The sequence below is a fragment of the Episyrphus balteatus genome, chromosome 2, assembly GCF_945859705.1.
Source record: "Episyrphus balteatus chromosome 2, idEpiBalt1.1, whole genome shotgun sequence".
Taxonomy (NCBI): domain Eukaryota; kingdom Metazoa; phylum Arthropoda; class Insecta; order Diptera; family Syrphidae; genus Episyrphus; species Episyrphus balteatus.
This window is the reverse complement of record NC_079135.1, coordinates 100502645-100522461: the sequence shown is the minus strand read 5'-3', so window position 1 is coordinate 100522461 and position 19817 is coordinate 100502645. Positions and strand designations below refer to the sequence as shown.

The 19817-nt window shown below is 27.4% G+C and overlaps 1 protein-coding gene across 1 annotated transcript in view; it reads left to right on the top strand.

Annotated features, from left to right (window-relative positions):
• The first annotated feature begins 4164 nt into the window (after nucleotides 1-4164).
• The window catches only part of LOC129909902 (lachesin), a 73124-nt gene continuing 57471 nt past the window's right edge, over nucleotides 4165-19817 (top strand). Inside the window, exon 1 of the mRNA XM_055987055.1 lies at nucleotides 4165-4318. Coding sequence (XP_055843030.1) covers nucleotides 4213-4318 — 106 coding nt within the window. The 5' untranslated portion in view covers nucleotides 4165-4212. The remainder of the gene's footprint in view (nucleotides 4319-19817) is intronic.

The following is a 19817-nucleotide window of genomic DNA, read 5'->3' as shown; positions in this document are numbered from 1 at the left end:
CTTTTATCATTGTATTGTCATATTGTCACTATTTTCAATTTTTAAAATATTCAAGTTTTGCAGTTTGCAAAGTTTGCACTTTTTCCTAGGAAAAAAATGAGATTTTCTATGAAGAATTTTTTGGCTTTTCTTTTTTGGAAAAAAATATCAAAATTTTCAATGTTTCCTCGAGTAAAAATGGAAATTGAATTTTTAAAGAATTTTTTTTTGACCGCCGCACCACCGCCGCACCACGACTGCAGCACGTCCGCACTATTTCATTTTGTATGAAAAATTCGCCGCACCATGATACATAATTTTGGAATTTTGAAAAAATAAAATAAAAGCTAGCGACGAGAAGGAGATTCGAACCCGAGCACTTTCAATTAGAAGTCCAACGCTTTAACCACTCGACCACCAAGTCATGTTTGCATGAGCTGGCAATTTGTTACTTAAGCCAAAATAACATTGAAGACGACTTAAACATTTGTATAAGTACGAGACGTGCTGCAGTCGTGGTGCAGCGGAGGGCGTTGGTACAGCGAATTTTTTTCATATTTTTCATTTTTTCAAAATGAAACGGTGCGGACTTGCGGTGCGGTTTAAAAATTTTTGATCATAGTGCGGACGTGCCGCAGCGTAGGTGCAGCAATCAAAAAGTGCTGCGGACGTGGTGCAGCGGTGGTGCGGCAGAATTCCATTTTTAGTCGGGTCTTTTGTATAAACTACTAGCTCTACACAGAGAAAAAGAACACCTAAAACAAGCGGTTTCCACATTAAATTAAGCGGATTTCTGCATGGTTTTTTGCTAAGATGACATCCGTCTTAAATCAAGCGGACAAATCATCTTAATTTCTTGAATGCGAAAATTTAAAAGAAATCCATTTAATTAAAGAGGGAAATCATCTTGATTTTATGTGGAAACATTTTAATAAAAAGCCACCGAGAAGCAAACTTCCAAATGTTGCAAATGAGTATGATAAACTAAAGTCTGATTTTAATTTAAAAATTTCTATTTTTTAAGATGAAAATTCACATTGTGAAATTAAGTTCACCTTAAATTTAACAAGTTTAAGTATAATTAACTTATTTTAAGCGGACATCGTATAGTTTTAAGTTGGTGGGATTTAAGGTGGGCATCATCTTATTTTTTTTCTCCGTATACCGAATTTCAAGATTCTACGATATTCAAAACCACTTCAAAATGCTCAGTAATAATTTAGCAAAAATGGGCGGGCGGTAACCAAGTTTCCGTGAACGGAAGATCTAAAATTTTTTTTGAATGCAAAAATTGATGTCGTAGCATAATTTTTTTACTGGACGTGCCAACAAGCGAAAGTGCTGTGTTTAAAGGAATTACAGGAACTGGTTAGCATCAATCTTTAAGGAAATTATTTTTTTTTTTTTTCGGACCAAAAAAACCGTAGGTAACAATTTTGCAAAAGTTTTTACTATCTCAAAAACTCCAACTATTCGTTAAAAAATTCAAATATGAGATTTTAAACAAGGTCTACCTTTGAAAAAAAAAAAAACTGAAAATCATTAATAACACACTGGCCAACAATTTTCAACTTTTTAAAATTTTCCAGAAAGATTTATATCTAATTTTATAGATTTGGGTTCAGTAAGCTCAAAAATTGTACTAGTTTCCTTCTAGCAGCTGTAGTTTTTGAAATATTTAATTTTTCATATTTGGGGTTTGGGGGACTATTCATACTAATTTTGAAGTTTTCCTAAAAATCACACTGGTTGCTTTCTAGGAGCTCTATTTTTTTTAGATATTTTCATTTTTCACATTTTGGAGGTAGTTTAATAATATTTTTTTTTAGATTTTATTATTACAAGCATTTTCAAAGTTTTGCTGGAAAAATTTATTTGTAATGTAATGTATTTCGGTACAGTAAGAAAAATAAAAATACAAAAAAAATTAACAAAATAAATATTGTATGAATTTCTATGCATTTTCATGTATGACTGATTTAAAAACTAGAGCTGCTAGAAAAAAAAAACAAATGTTGTTTTCTGGATCAGCACCCTAAAATTAGTATGAAATGATAAACAACGATCTGGAAAATTTGTGTATATTGGGCAGTGTAATGGTACCTGACCTAGAACAGAATTTTTTATCTGAATTTCATCAATTCCAATAAAAAAAAACCTTTGAAATTTTGGTTATGATGTCGATTTGTAATTGCTTCAAAATGGAAAAATAAGTTTTTTTTAAACGGCTTTACGATTTAAATTTTTTTTCTTAAAACGCATTTGAATAAAAGACACTAAATTCCATACTTGTTTTGGAGCTCAATTTCATTGAAAATGTTGTTTCCACCTTTCAATAACGAATTTTCTGTTTTGTTTTATTTTAATTTTTCATATAAATTTACAAAATTTGTCTTAAAAATTTTAACAACTTGAATTCTAAGAGCAAGTTCGGATTATCCAGTCTTGAATTTTCGTTTTATTTCTTGTAACAAAATATTTTTGGAAAAAAGTTTTTAAAAAACATACCTACATAGTTACCTATACTTTTTGCGTATACAATTTTTCAACCATTTTTCAAAAAAAAAAAAAAAAAAAAAACAAATACCATTACAAAGAAAGAATATATAAAATTCGGTACTTAAAACAAATTTTATAAAATTCATCAAGCTGTGTTCCAAAAAAATATATTTTCTAAGTTATAAGTCGGTAAGTAAAAAATGATATAAAGATTAAAAAAAAGATGGTTAAATCAAAAGGGCCCATTCAAAGGCGTTATGTGTTTTTTTTAAACAATCAACAAAGATATATCCTCGCACCAAGATCAAGAAAACAAGAAATCCAAAGCATAATTTAATCTCCACATAAATTCAAACTGTACTACGGATAGCTGAGCTAAGAAAAATATTGATAATATTGCACTCAACACTTTTCATGAATTTTATTGTTCAATTTTTTCAATTTATATTTCTTGTCCGCAATTTTCAACTATATAAATCAGCTATAATCAGTGACGTAGTTACAAGCAAACAATATAGGTACTCCTAAATCCTGTTTAAATCCTTCAGCTTCAGCAATCCATGGAATACTAAACAAGTTTGAAAAATGTTCCAATTCTTATCACATACCCGACCTTTCACATTATTTCTTCGAAACTCAATCCGCTTCAAATGTTTTCATATACTCCTCCTCCAAAATGTCCTGCGCAGGCTTCAAATTTTTGTTGTATTTTTTTTTTTTTTATTCTTGGTTGTTTTTCTTAGTTGCCACTAAACTATATTACTTAAATATTTGCCCTATTCTTTTGTCAACACAAAATCCACCATGTGCTTGATGAAGCACGTGTTTGCTTCTCCAAATACCATCCACAAATTTATGAAAAAATTCATTTTGTTTTTCCTTAGCGATGAATTGTTCATTTATCCTTTCTCTCTATTTCTCTCTATAATAATCTCTCTGGATGCTGCGTCCTGTAAATATTTAATTTCAAGGATATTTCTTGAGCAAAAATGCAATTGCTTCGACTTTGCTGATACCACGGTATCACCGAAGAGAAGCATCATCGTCATCATCATCAGCAGCATCATCATAATCAACATCATTCAGTCAGTAGTTGTAGTATCCTGTGAAATCCTGAATCCAGAGTTTATTCAGCATCATCATCATCGTGTCGTCGTCGTCGTCGTCAGTCGCATTTTTGTCGTTTTACGTTGGTGGCGCTGTGTGTTTCCGGGTGGTATTGCTGCTGCTGTTGGATGATGGTGGTGTTGCTCTAAAACTAGGAGAGTTTTTGGTATATTCATCGCATTAACTAGTCCTTCGAGCAAAATGTTCAGTGGCTTCTTTTTGGTCCTGCAAACTTTTTCAGTTTATTATCATCGATGATGACATTTGGACGTTGTCGTCGCGACATTTTGCCTCCGGTCCAATGATAACTCATTATTTTTATTGGTTTAATGCGGTCTGACACGGTTTTATTCTAATTTTTACTTGGAATTTATTTTTACGTGTGTTAATCATAAAAAAAAAAAAATAAATAAAATAATATTTGTGGTTTCTTATTGTGAATTGTTTATACATACAACGAAACAAATAAAAAGAAATAATTTTCTGGGAAGTGAAGAGTGAAATATTCAATATAAGCTTATTTTACTGAAATAAAAATAAATTTCTTAAAAATAAAAATTAAATAATACTAAATAATAAATAAAAAAAAAATAGTTTAATTTAAAAAAAAAAAAAATTGAAAATAGCATGAGAATTATCTCAAAACTTAATTTATTTCGATTCATCATGTGGCTCATAAATTCAAACGAAAGGATCCTGATTGTATTGCTGATGCTGTTTGCGATCGTTAAAGGTAAAAAAAAAACGGAACCAGTGGATTCTAAAGGATATTCCCAAATTTTATTAACAAAAAATACCCCTATGAAGATCTAAAGATTTAAATAATCCTTTTTTGAGTAACCATTTTATTACTTTTTCGTCTTAAATGTTTTATGAATAATAATTAAACGGTTTTCAAAAAAATAAGTTTTTTATATATTATTTTATTTTTTTTTTATTGATCGAAAAAATTAAAAAAAGCGTAGATACGTTCTATTTATATTTAGATGTAATTGTAACTCAAATATTGCAAGACTTTGTTGGCAAAAGATCTGCTAGGAAACTTAGACGTCAATTTGTTACAATATGCTACAACGTTTCTTTTACAAAATTATTTTACTAACATCAAAACTGTCATTATCATGGCAAACTAGAACAAATTATCATATTTTTTGTTTTAACATTTAACAAAATTAATTCTAAAAATGTTACACTACTTCAACTACTCAAGAACCTTCTTCGTAATTTTGCTTCCCGAGGGAATCTTTTAAGAATCATTTTCGTTCGCATGTTTTTTTAACAAGAAATTCTTTGCTTAGTCTTCATTTGGTATTCACTTGAAGGAATGCAAAATTTTGACAAAATCCAAATCAGCAATTGTTTGGAGAAGTCATCGGTATAGGCTTTTAGATCTCATACAAAATTCTATCGAAAATCTTAGATCAACGCTTGATTGCACAAACAAGAACGAATTTCACATTTTGAATGTCAAATTTCCACACTTTATTAAATATTTAAAAAAAAAAGGAGTAATATAAAACATCTTTCGATTGCGGAAAAACGTTGTTTGAAAATCAAAATCTTGAAAACTATTTCGCACGAATAAATAGTTTTCAGCTTCGATTTTAAAAAGAAATTATATAATCTTTATGCGATGATACATCGTTTAGTCCAAAAATTAATATTAAATGGCTTAAATCACTCAAGCTTGAAAAACTCGTGTATTTTTTGGTATTTCGTTTTTTTTAATAATTTTATGTTAGACAATTTTGTCCGAAGACTTAAGATTTTCATAAGATCATAATCTATAAACAACTGTGCCAAAAATCAGAACAACCAGATTTAATGCACAATTTGCTATAGGAAGTGATTTCGAAAGTGATTTTGAAAGGTTAAAACCGAAACGTGAATACTAATTATAAAGGATTTTTAAGAATTCAGTCAATTAATAGGGTAAATAGGGGTAGAATGAGATTGTAAAAAAAAATATTTTCTAAACGGTAGTTCGTAGTGAGTTGAAATTTTTATTAACCGATGGATAAATTTAATACAAGAATATTATAGACAAAGAAAAAATTTAATTAAATTTCAAAACCAAGTTATGAACGGTTTTCTAAAACTAAAAATGAAAAAGGCGCACGACAAAGATTATCTATTTAAAAAAAAAATAAGTCTAATACAAATTTTTTTTAAAGCCCCAGATTTGAAATTATGATTTTTTAAAAAATACCTACTTTTGGGTTTTTTTTTTATTTTTAGGAAATTTTAAAACATCCAAAAAACTCAATCTAGCAGAATCTATAATTGCTGATGTGCATACGTGGATTTCTAGAAAAATATTTGACTGAAAAACGGGAAAACCAATTTCTTTTGACCCAATTGTCTGTCCCGAGGATCTGGCGAAAAACAATCTGGATGCCTTTTATCTTTATGCCTTTTTTTTTTGTTATTTAAACACTTTTCTAACAAGTATAAAAGTCGGACAAATTAGCGAACTAATTTTTTTATTATTTTTGAATCATTTATAATTTTTATCAGAAAAAAAAAAAACAACAACACATTAATAAATTATAGAGTTATGTTAAAAATTATCAACTGGAAAAATATCCTCAAAAATGATTACTTTTTTTTCTTGAACTGAATACATGATGTGTGTTCAAAATTTTAAGATGCTTCAAAACATGTCTTATAGAAGAGATTTTATTAAGATATAAAATTTTAAAATTTTCAAAGAAAGTTAACTGTTTTTTACTCCCAAATAGACTTATACAACTTTTTTTTTCTAATTTGATTTTTTAAGTGTTAAAAGTAAAATTATTATATTAAAGACACATAATCAAGTTTTTTAGGAATTGATTTATTTAGGTATTGAGTTAAAAAAAATTTAAATTAAAATTGGACTTCTTAAAAAAAAAAAGAATATAGGTAATGCTGTTTTGGGTTTGTGATAAATAATAACATAATAAGAGGATGGAAATATCTTTCTTAATTGGCCATTGACTCATTTTTTTTTTCCAAAAGTGGACTAATATTTACCAATTTCAAATATAATGCCTCAATTATTTAAAAGATAGTATTTAGAATTTCAAATGACGATTTTTTCACAAAAAATTCAAATTTTACATTCCAACCCAAAAGTAGTATGAATATGATTTAGTTTAAAGAGTCATCTTTTGATTGGATATGAATCTTTAAAGTTCAAATAAAATATACCAAGTAGGAACAACCTGTCATCCTCCTGAGACCCAGGATTTTTAATTGTTGAAAAAAAATATCATTGGTGATACTGGGCAGTGGCGTATTGAGGGGGGGGCTCAGGGGGCTCAAGCCCCCCCCCCCCCAAGCCTCCAAAATCATGTTACTATTTAGCTGATTTCATCATAATCTACATGATTAACTGAAACTTCTTCGTAAATCGTAGAGATTTAGATGCAGCTCAAATGATCGAGCCCCCTCCAAATTCGTAAATGGTTGTTTGTGTTTGTTTGAGTAAGTGCCTTAGTTGACGTTGAGGTTTGGGATTTTCAGGATTATAGTCCAATTCAGAATTCTTCAAATAGTTTGTTTGGTATTTTGACGTCGAATTACATCACCGTTAAATTTTGCAAAGCTTCTTATGCAATCACGTCGTATTTTATTGTCTTGAGTATATTACTTTTTTTCAAAAATAATACAAATTTTTTATATCTCAATATCTTAGTGGTCAACATAACTAATGGTTTATTTAAGCAAATTCCAGTTTGTTTTTCTGATTTGTATTAAAAAAGGAACATATTATTAAAAAATATATATTTCGGATATCAAGAGGATGACATTGAAAATTAGTTTTTGAGACTTTTACGTTCTGTATTTCACTTTTTGAACATTCACTTGCTTTGCCGATAGTGAAATTAGGTGTTCTAAATTTTTTCGCTCATTTAGATTTTCTGATCGAATTCAATTCGCTTTGTTTCTGCTCGTGAACTTGGTATCTTTTCCAATGAATCTCCAATTTTTGGACAAAATATTATCAAAACTTATATTTTTATTGTTTTGTAATGTTTATTTGTTGTTAATTTAATACAAAATACATAAAACACATTAGGCATGAAATATCATAATTCATCACTGCCTCTGTGTTTGCAACCTCTTTCGCTTTACACTTTATCTAATTCATTTTTCTTTGAAAATTTGCAATAATATCGCCCATGTTTTGCATTTCACTTACATATTTCATATGTCTCGCAAAATGTGACTTCTTATTTTTTCTTTTAAATTCTGCTTTATTCCAATAAAGTTGCCAATAAAATTGCATCCATGTTCAAAGTAGCAGTGATTTAACTTTAGAAACAAAATAAAAATGGATAATCCTTTAGTTTTGACAGTTCGAAGCATTTTCGAAGTTTTCGAAATCGATCCAAGATCAATTTCACGTGAAATTGAAAAGTGATGCCAGTTTACTTTCGGTCGAATTGCGGAAATATACGCATTTATACGGAAAAAAGTGATGAGTATAGCTAAAAAACTAGACGTGGTAGGAATAAATCTGTAAACAGTTTTGAATTCAGCACATGAAAAAGTTCGAACGAAAAAATGTTTATTTTTTTAAAGACTACTAAACACATTGCTGTTTGTGTAAAGGCTTGGCCACACCGGAGGGTATGCGGTAGCGGTACGGGTAGAGGTAACGGTACTTGTATGAAAAAAATTACAAACTGACATATCAACGTTCAGATGTGGAATTTTTTTCATACAAATATCGTTACCGCTACCCGTACCTCTACCGCATACCCTTCGGTGTGGCCAAGCCTTAAAATGTTTGGGATACAAGAACTTGGAAAAAAAAAGCTACTTCGAATGTGAAAAAAGGAGACAGTAGTACGAAGTTGTCGGGAGCAGTAAAATGCTAATATACGACTTTCAGTACCGCAGCACAGCGCTTTTCTCTCGATCAAAGATGAATAAAAAAAGAGACACATTTGTAGTACATTTACCTTATCAAAAATTTTTGAAAAATTTTCCAGCCCCCCCCCCAAATTTTTTTCTGGATACGCCACTGATACTGGGGTCTCTAGGATACCTACTTTTATGTTGTTTGAAATTAGATATTAGTTCCAATTATATACATTTTTAAAAACACGCTTTAAATTATCGTAATAGTTTTTGAAATCTGTATTTTATAAGTATTTTTCGAATTTTATTACTTTTTATGTTTCAAATCATAAAAATTGCAAAAAATTATCAAATCACTTAAGTTTATTACTTTTTTATGTTTCAAATCATAAAAATTGCAAAAATCTTAGTTTAAATCTTTTATTTTTAACTAGTTTTATCGATATTAAAAAATTCAAATCTGTTTGTTGTTCAAGCCAACAATAAAATGTTCATTATTGTAGAGTTTTTTCTATGATTCTATCAAATTCAATACATACTATTGATATGAGTCCTATTAACGGGTGGATAATAATAATAACTAACACTAACAATTGTTCGTGAAACCAAGGATTGATATAATACTTTATAATCGGTTGAATATTAGAGCTGTAACAAATCGTATGTATTCGTTACTAAAATGCGGCTATTTGCTTCAGTAACGAGTAACGAAACGTTACTTTCTAAACAGTATAGTTACTCGTATGTTTCGTTACTGGGTACTGAAGTAACGAAACATACGAGATACGAAACACACGAGTAACTACCCCATTCCAATTTCAATACTAAATCATGCGATATATCAGATAAGAAACGAAGTGATACACTCAATTTGTCGCATTTAGCATCTCGTATCGATATCGTTACCGTAGTCGGAATGCTAACTCCAGATAATTATCTGGAGTTTACTTTTGTCTCGTTAAAAACAGTAGTGCCAAGGTATCGTTGTGTTATCGATAATAATTTATACAGAAATATTAAAAGAGACGTTTTTGGTAATTTCTCTATGTGGCCGAAATATACCCACGCCGGGCAGCAACTAATGTGTGTATGACCTTTTTGTTAATGGTCTTGAAATGTAGCTTAAGAATGTACAAAAGTTTTTTGGTTTTTCAAAAAATTTGTTTATTTCCAGTGCAAAATTTTCAACTTAAAAAAAGGAGGGAAAACGAGGTTTGAAAATCACTCTCAATAGAAAACAAAATGAAAAATTTTTTGACATGGTTGTATTGAAGTGTTAATACTCCGAGATCTGCGCGATGTACTTTTGAAATAAAGGTCTCTAAAGATTTTGTGATAAGATTACGGAATGTATATGAACAAAAAATTACCAAAGTTTTGTCGAAAATTTAGAAAAAAAATCAAAAAAAGTTCCACGTTTGATTAAAAAAAATCGAAAAAAAAAATCAGTAAAGCTACCTTCAAACTCTTATAACATGAGAACGAAGCAACTTAAATTAATGTTTATTGCCTTTAAATGTAGCTTAGATTAGGTATACAAATTGTTTTTTGTTTTTTTCAAAAAAAAAAATTTTTTTACACCTTTATACCAACGTACGAAACATACTTAAAACACCAAACATACGAAACGTATCAAATACTTGAAATATACGAAATGTACGAAACATACGAAGCATGCGAAATTAACGAAAGTAACGAAACATGCGAAACAATGCCAAAAAAAAGTATATTATATTAAAATAATATTCAATGGTTTATGTATTTGATAATTATTAAATTTTAAGTTAAGTAGGACAACATTAAAATTCAAACTGTTATTCAACAATTAAAAAATAAAATATATTTGGGTATTTTGCGAAATTAAGCTTAAATTCGTAAACAATTCCAATATTGTTTGTGTATCAAAATATGAAATCAAATCCTCTTATAATTACATCCTTAAATACACAGAGAAAAATATGACCCGCTAAAAACTAACAGATTGCCATATTGTTTTACCGTCCATACATTTCATAAGGAAATCTTATTAAAATCAACGATTAATAAGGTTTTTTTAAGGAGATTTCTTATTATTTTTATAGAGAAAATCTTATTAAAATTTGACTGAAAAGTTGATTTTTTTTGCAACTTAGCACTAGAACGAAAATCGCGATCAATATTTTCATGGCAGGTTGGTTCAGGTGGTAAGGTGGGCGACTAATAATTTGAAGTCTCCAGTTCGATTCCCAGCCTGGTCATCGTTTTTTTTATTTTTTTGCAGATTTTAAAACAATAAGGAAAACCCGATTGTTTTAATAAGGTTTCCTTATTGGATGAAAACCATAGAGAAATCTTATTGTTTTTGTTCTATTTTATGTGGTCTATTTTTCTCTGTGTAATTACACATCCTAATTTTTACTTGCGATATAGGTACTATAGGGCAAGTTTAGGATTCGTAAAAAAAATCGAACTCGAGATAACAATTTTACATGACATTACGATGATGGAGAATGCCAAAAAAGTGGGTCCGGCAATTCTGTCTGTCTGTCTGTCTGTCTGTCTGTCTGTGTGTCTGTCTCTATCTGGAGCTGCAGCCTAAACGAGTGAAGTGATTTTCTTCAAACTTGGTAGTTAGCAGTTTTTGGCGATTCCCTAGAGGGGAAATTGAAATTTTTTTTTTATGACCAAAACTAACGGTACCTGCCATATAACGGAAATAGAAAAGTTAATTTTTTTCAAAAACGGCTCTAACGATTTTGATTAAAATTTTTGTGTGTAGTACTACACATAAGAGCCAACTTTTTAAATAAAAAAAATATTTTTTGTACAGTTATTAACGGTACCTGTCATAGAACGGTTTTTTTCGTTTCTGAATATCTCGTACAACATTAACCCGATTTAAATGAAAATTTTTATACAAAAGTGTGTAAGTAAAGATAATATTAAAATTTTAGAAAATTTTCAAAAAACGCATTTTTGGTTTTTTTAAAAATATTTCAAAATTTTTTTTTGAAAAATCAATTTTTTGAAAACGGATCAATGAAAAATTTTGAAATTTAGTTTTTATGTGTAAATTAATTATTTCTTAAAAATGGCATACCAACTTTTTTTTTGAAAAATGTTAAAAAATTTTATATATAAAAAATTATTTTTTTAAAAAACGGCTCCTACAATTTTCGAAAATTTTTTTCTAAAAATACCTTTTTATACAAGAAATAAAATGGCATATTTTTTTTTTTTTTTAAGATAATTTACAACGGAGTTTAATTAATTATAAAAACAGATTTAATTTTTTTATACTATGAAATTTCTTCAAAATATCAAATTTTAAATTTCTTGAATAAAAAGCTTTAACATTATAGTTACTTTAAGCATAAGAGCAAGTACGTGCGGCCCCAGTCGTGCAATTTATTTTTTTTTTACATCAAATTATAATTTTTGTGAATAATAATTATTTCGTTTGAACATGATTTTTTATCTGTTCTATGTTAAATCATTTGAACAACAACTTTAGTCATCAAATTTAAACAGACACCAAAAGCTTAAGTAAACATAAATATTAAATACATATACATATGCATTGTTAACCCACATAATAATCATAGATACATTATTGAATATTAATTATCCAAAACGATGAAAAAAAAACAGATTTCAATTAAAAAATATCAATATTTTCATAATAGACATTACATGTGATTGTAAAAATAAAAATATTCGTATAATATGTATCACATTAAGAGATTAGATGAATATATTGTACATTAAATACTGAGTAGCTACAGTTTTCATAGCCAAAGGACCTATTAACTATTTTGATTTATCAATTTATTTAATTTATTACAGATTTTTTTTTTCATTTTTACAATCACATAAAATATTGGTAGTTAATTAATTAAATATTCAAAGTGTAGAATTTATAGTATTTATATTTATATTCATGGCTGGATTATGTTCTCTTAAAAATTAAAGGTTTATTATAGGAATTTTATCTATGTAGATTTAGAGAAAATACATAATTTTTCATTTAACATTTGGAACTTCACAATTCTATTGTAGAAAATGTGTTACAAATTTTTAATATGTGTCAACGAGTATGTGATAGATCAGTTTACACTTTTTACATTAATGTTGGGGATTGGGATTACTCGAATATAATGTGAATTTATGCTTTATTTCGTCACATTTCCAATGCATTCTTCTATGAAATTACCCCTTTAATAAATATTGGCTAAGGTACCTAACATTTGATTTTGATTTTCATTAAAACGAAAGATTTCTACGATCTTCTTTGAAAGTTATTTGAAAAAATTTTTTTTTTTTTATTTTAAATCAATTTTAAACTTTTCAAATATTATTGTAATTCATTTTTTTTTCTGAGAAAATTTATTTTTATGATTATGTTAAAATAAAAATATATGTAAAATAGACGAATTTGAAGCAAAAAACACTCAAAAATGAGTTTTCTATGGAATATTTTCTTTAGTTTTTTTTTTATCACTAAGCCAACGAAAAATCTATCATATGGAGTTGAGGTCAATTTAACTTTTTAATAATAAAAAGTTATTAACTTTTTAATTGAAAAATCTATCTATACGTATCTATAGATATGTACGTTTTCTCAACTTCTTTAAAAGTAGAAGTTTGCCGACCAAACTAGATTTGCGTCAGATTTTTTTTTTTTTTTTTTTTATTTTTCTGTCAAAATTTTGTTGGCAGTTATTGTGTGAACAAATTAATATTCCACAGCAAACAAAAACCGAAAAAGCAAACAAAAATCGAAAAATTAAACAAAAAATAGAATACAAATATGCTTTCTATATGACACATTCAAATTTTAATTTAAATAAATGACAGTTTTTGTTCCATATTTCATAAATATCCCAGGGATATATTTGAAACTTGAAGTTGGCCAACTTTAGATTTTCATCTGAAGAGTTAAAAAAAGTTATAGTTAACTCTCAAGTTGGCAAACTAGAGAGTTTGCTTCAAGTTGAGCAATAGTGAAAAAAATCGCCCTTAATAATAAATTAATTTACAAATGTCAAATTTTATTAAAATAAATTAATGGATTTCAATTGAATATGCAATACCAATTTTAGCGAAATGCGTTAATACAATTTCATGTAGATTTATTCAGTATTATTCCATTCGGATAGTTTTTTTTATTCAAATAATTGTTTGTACATTACGCACTGAGTGGATATCGCGAATTTTCATTTTTGCCAAATTTTTCAAATGAATTTTCTAAAATTCTTGTCATGTTATATCTAACTTCAGTTAAAAGTTGCCTAAATATTTATTTGAAAATTATTTGAAAATCTGTTAATGCATACTTGGAATTTTAAAATTTAAATGGGGTATGACATTACGATGATATAGAATGTGAAAAAGCTATGTGTGCTCTGTGTGTTCTACATTCGAAATCAGAAAATATTTTTTTTATTTTGCTATTAACCGTTTCTGTCCTATAACCTTTATCATGATTTCTGATTCTCGTAAATCATTTAACCGATTTTAATGAAAACAATTTTTGTAATTCAATTCTAAATTTAAGAAAAGTGTACAAAAATATTAATTTTAATAATAAAAAAAAGTGTGAAAATTAATTTTTTCTAAACCGATCAGTTGAAATTTTGTTAAAATATAATAGGTATGTGAATCAATATATATTTTTTTTTAGAAAAGCCTATTTTTTTTTTTTTAATTTTTATGCACAAAAAAATTTTATTTTTATTTTTCAATGGTTTCAAATTTTAAAAACATTTACAAATTTTAAAAGCAACTGTTAGGTAATACTTTTTCAACTAATACTTTTAAATTAAAGATAAAATTAAACTATATTTATTTTTTTATTCTATAAAAATTTTCAACGTTTTAAGCAATTTTTAACATAAGAGCAAATACGTGCGAACCAGTCGTACAACAACACTTTTAGAGATTTTAGTTATTTTTTTTTTTTTTTGTTTTTATCTTGATAACTGAACCGAAATATATTTTATTCAATAAAAATTCTTCCACTAAAACTTTAAAAACGCATGTGATAAGAAAAAACTAAATTCAATTATATGTATGAAATTTCCCATGAAATTTGAAAAACTAAAGAAACTAATACCATTTTTCGACTAAAGAACCGAAATTTATAAATTTAATTTTAAAAAATTGGAAATTTTTCAGTGTAATGAAATACAAAAGAATAATTTTCTGTTCAAAAATCGATTTTTCAAATCAAGATCATTTAAATTTTAAACTATAAATTCAAGATATTCTGGCTTAGTAAGCATTTATACCAGTCTGTTTAGCTATTTAAATTGTATTTTAATAGTATTCATTGCAATGCACATCACTTTGAAGATGTTTCGTCTTTGGATCAAATTTGTATTTCAAATACTACGATATGACCATTTTTAAACTAGACACGGCTATTTGAAAATAATTAAAAAATCGAAACTTTTGTTTGATTTTTAATTAATTCAGTTTAATATATTTTAAATAAAATATGTGTATGTCTTTTTCTATTGCAAATCAAACTATTCACGGCGATATAATTCGACGTCAAAAGTACCCAAAAACCGCGTTTTTGACCGCTCTCTGTTTTCATGCGAGTTGAGTTAAAAAAATACTATTTCAATATGTTTATGTTAATTAATGGTTTTCAAAATAATTATTTAAATAATTTAAATAAAATTGAGTGAAAAAAAGTTATAATGTTCAATAAAAAAAAGGAACTATAAATAACTTAAAAAGATAACACAGATCGACAAAAATAAAAATATTTTTTGTGCTTGGGTTTAATTTGCACTTTTTGGGTTCATGGTAAACCAAAACAATAGATAATCACCCTTTCCCCTCCTAAGATTTGCTTTTGTAGTGTTGGGAGCAAAAATACAATTTTCATACCCTGTGAGCCTAACTCGAGGATTATGAGCTATAGTGCAAGAACCGTGCCTTGTACAGAAAAAACTGTAAAGGTATAAATTGTAGATAATTTTAAGTTCTACATTTTTTCCAATGCACTTTTTTCGACTTAAATTATAACAAAAAAGTTATGATGAATACAAGGGTTTTTTGCTCCGAAATTTATTTTTTTATTTAACTTCAACTTTGGAAACTTTTAAAAATAATAAACCAGAGTCACACGGTACAAGTTTTTTTGGTCTTGTTGCTCTGAAATAAAAGTAAGAAATTGAGTTTTTATGAAACTCGGAACTGTTAATTAATTTACAAAAAAATGGCGTATGAAATAAAAAATATTTTTATTAATTAATTGTTTCTTATTGTTAGGCAATGTTTTAGTGAAAGAATTGTAAAAAAAACAAAAATCAATTATGGGCAGAAGAAGCAAAATACTGTTAGTAGGGATTTTTCGAAATTTCACAAGAACTGTAAGTATTTGGGCTGAACAAGTTATCAAATTCTGAGAGATCTTAAGTTAGTCTATCAGCCCATTTCGTTTAATCTATTACTTTTTAGATACCCTGTAAATGCAACAAAATAATAAATAAAAAAAAAAATATGCAAAAAAATTAATTTAACTTTTCAATAAATAAAGAATTTCAATATGAACTAGTTTGGCTACAGTTTGGATACAGTTATTTGTGTAAGCAGTTATTTTTGTATAATAAAAATACCATCAGAGTGAATTACTATTACCATAAATATTGAAAATAGAAGGTATCAAATAATGCCTCAAGCTCCCATTTGACAAAAATTCGAAAAAAAACGAAAATTTCGATTTAATTTTTCTTTTTTCTTCTTAAATATCCTCTTTTTTTTTATTTTTCTGAATATGAATATGAAAACAGCATTAAAATGAAAAAAAAAAAAAAAAAAACAAAACAAAAATCAGCCAAAACGGGTAAGACGTTCTCGAGTTTTTGCCAAAATTACGTACGACAATTTTTGTAAAAGGCAGATTTACCTGAAAACTGGAAATTGCTCTGCTGACTTCAAAATTAAAAAAAAAAAAAAATATTTATCATAATTTTATAGTCACTACCCAGCACAAATTTCGTGTTGACCTGTGTAATTTCCACTAGAATTTTTTTATAGGAGTTAATGGATTAAAATATTTCAAAAACGTGATTTATTGAGCAATTTAAACTCTGATTCGAAATCAGCACACACAAAATTTTTTGTAATAATATGATTTGCTTAAAAGGTGACTCATTGCAAACCAGTGAGAAATCAATTTTGAAAAGTAGAATTTAAACCCTTTCAATAGTTTTTTAAATTAATTTATTTTTAAAAATACACTTTGATAAACTTAAAAACTCAATTTGACAGTTCATAATTTCTATGAAAGCTATTTTTTGTGAAAACATGTGTAACTTTTTACACCTCAAAAAAATCTATTTTTATCAGCTATCAAAAACTTTGAAATAATATAATAGTAGAGTAACTAAAGCAAATTATTAGGGAACCCGGCCGAACAGCTCTGATTTTGACGAATTTTTTTTTCAAACGTAGGTAATTAAAAATACTTTAAAGTCTATAGAATAAAAATTGCCGATGTTGCCGTATTGTTTTTTTAAAAATTAAAATTAGATTTTTTTTAACAAAACCATTTTTTTTGCTTAAATTTTATAAAACAAATGATAGCAAAAGATTCTCTAGGTAATTTAAGGGAAAAAAATAAAAGGGAGTAAGGGACAATCTTCCATCGTTTAAGCGATAAATGCTATTTTCTCACAATCTGACTTTACACACAAAAAAAAAAAAATATTTTGAAAACAACGGCAACACCTACAATATTTTAAAATACATTTTTAAAAAGCCAGAACCTCATTCTTATCTCTTAAATTTAAATGCACTAAATTTAATTAAGAGTTTTTGAAAAAATGGTCCTCAAGCTCAGAATTTAAAAAAAAAATGTTATTACAAAAATTTAAAATGACTTTTTTCCAAACTTTTTCCAGTAAAATTTAAATTTATTTTTAAAAAAATTTTGACCATTAATATTATCAGTGGAATTCCGAAGCAGAAAACATAATATATATAACACTTTTGAAAAAATAATTAAAAATTACTTCAATTTCAATGGGTTTTTTTTTGATAAAAACTGAATTTTTGCATTGAAATAATTAATTTTCTCAAAGACTTTGGTAAATAAGAACTTTAAATTTTTGCTATTTAACTTTCAACAGTAAGGGTTATTAAATGAATAAAAAATAATTTTATATTTAGATGTTGAACTTTAAAAAAAAATAAGTTACATTTTTTTTTTTTCAAAACTTCTATTAAAAAAAGTTCTTCAAAAATGAAATACTTTTTAATTTTTTTCATTAACCGTAATACATATTGACATTTCCTCTTATAATTTCAAATCATAATAAAGGTGGCCAAACAATTTTGAAAATAAATGCATTTTATACTAAGAAAAAGTTTTAAAAACGACATGTTAAAATTTTTTCAATAATTTTTTTTTTCAAAAATCTGAGTTCAGTTTTTTAAAAATGTATATTTTTAAAAATGTATATTTAAATATTGTAGGTGTTCCCGTTGTGTTCAAATATTTTTTTTGTGTTTGAAGTCAATTATTAAGAGAATTGCATCTATCGCTTGAACGGTGGAAAATTATCCCTCACTCCCGTATATTTTTTTTCCTTGAATTTCCTAGACAATCTTTTGGCATCAATTAATTTATGAAATTTAAGAAACACTTTTAAAAAAAATTTTTTTGTTCACAAAAATCTTCAATTAAATTTAAAAAATCAAAACGGCAACACCGGCAATTTTTAATCTATAGACTTTAAAGTATTTTTAATTACCGACGTTTGAAAAAAAAGATCATCAAAATCTAAGCTGTTCGGCCGGGTTCCCTAATACAGCCAATTTTTAAGCTTTAGTTACTCCACTATAAAATGTATAGGTACCAAAATATGATTTCGAAAATAAACCAAGTTATACATAAGTGCAGTTGTAGCTTGTAGGTTCACATAACGTATATGTATTTGATTTCTAGAACTACGAGTTCAAAGCCTTCCCAAAAAGTTGTACTCCGAAATGTTTCGTTATTCATAGAACTAAAATAAAAATATTTTCCATTTAGTTTTTTTTTTATATATATTTCTAAGAGAACCCCAGGAAGGAAGCTAGATTTATTTTAATTTTTGTATCTTCTCTTTTTATTAAAGTTCAACTGTACATTGAAATTTGGTTAAATTGAAAACTTAATACACCATTTTTCGAGTATCTGATTTTGGCAGAAAAAATGAGTTGAGTTCAGATCAATTGCGACAGACAAAAAAAAACCGCAGGTTTCAAAACAATACGTCTGCAAATTCTTTAAATTAATTTTAAAATTTTTTTGTACGGTCAGATGAAATAACTTCCGCAATTCAATTTTTTTCTATAAGTCTTCCTAGATTACCTCGATAGGTAACAAAAAATAAAACAAATACCTACCTGTTTCCATTTCTTTCAACAACAATTTTTTTTTTCAATGAAAATGAACAGCGAAACACAAATCAAAATAAAAAAAAAAAAATCACTAAAAAACACTGCAACAATGTTTTCCCAATACGAATCACTAATACAAAAAAAAAAAAACAAACCGTGTCCAATGAATTTTCTTTGGAATTAAAGACGAAAAAAAAAAATTAAAAAAAAACACAAGACAATTAGCAAAAGTTCACAGAACTTTTCTAATTATTTAAACCTGATAGAATTTAGTCCTTAACTCCTTTTGATCCTTTTTAACACTTTTTCATGTTGCTTTTTTCTGCTTGCTCTTCGGTGGTGAGCGCACTTAATTCGAAAAGTCGCCGCTGTGGCTACCTAAACCGCTTTTTTTACCCTCACTTTTTTTTACCACCTTCTGTTTTTTTCTGTTCTTTCATTTTGTTTAACGGAAGTGAAACCATTGCCGAAGAAAAAGAAGACCAAAAGTCGTAATGGCCTCTTGCCGAGACTCAGCAAATATTTTTCTTTCCATTAAGGACGTGAACAAAAACCAAAAACACACACAAAATGACAAAAAAAAAAAAAAAGAAACAGACGTAAAAAAATCTTAAGGACTTTTGTAGGTTTTCACGGTGTGCCTGTTGTGTGGATGCTAGAAGGAACTTTTCAGGATGCAATCCTGCTATTAATTCGCCTCAGTAGTGAACCACAAAAAAAAAATTATATAAGAAAATATACGAGACAAGAAAAAAACTTCAAGTTCGGGTGAAAATGTTTTATTGTTCTAAATGAAGTAACATGGCGGCCAGCGGCAGACTAAACCTATATAAAACGTCCTATCGTCCGTTCCTATTACTAAAACACAGTAGACAGGACGTTTCCTTTTTTCTAGTCTCGCAAAAAAAAAAAAATATGCGATAAAACTAATAAACTTTGTTTTTATTGCCCCAATCATCTTGGCTAGAAAAGGAGATGAAGTTACTATTTCCGCTACCAAA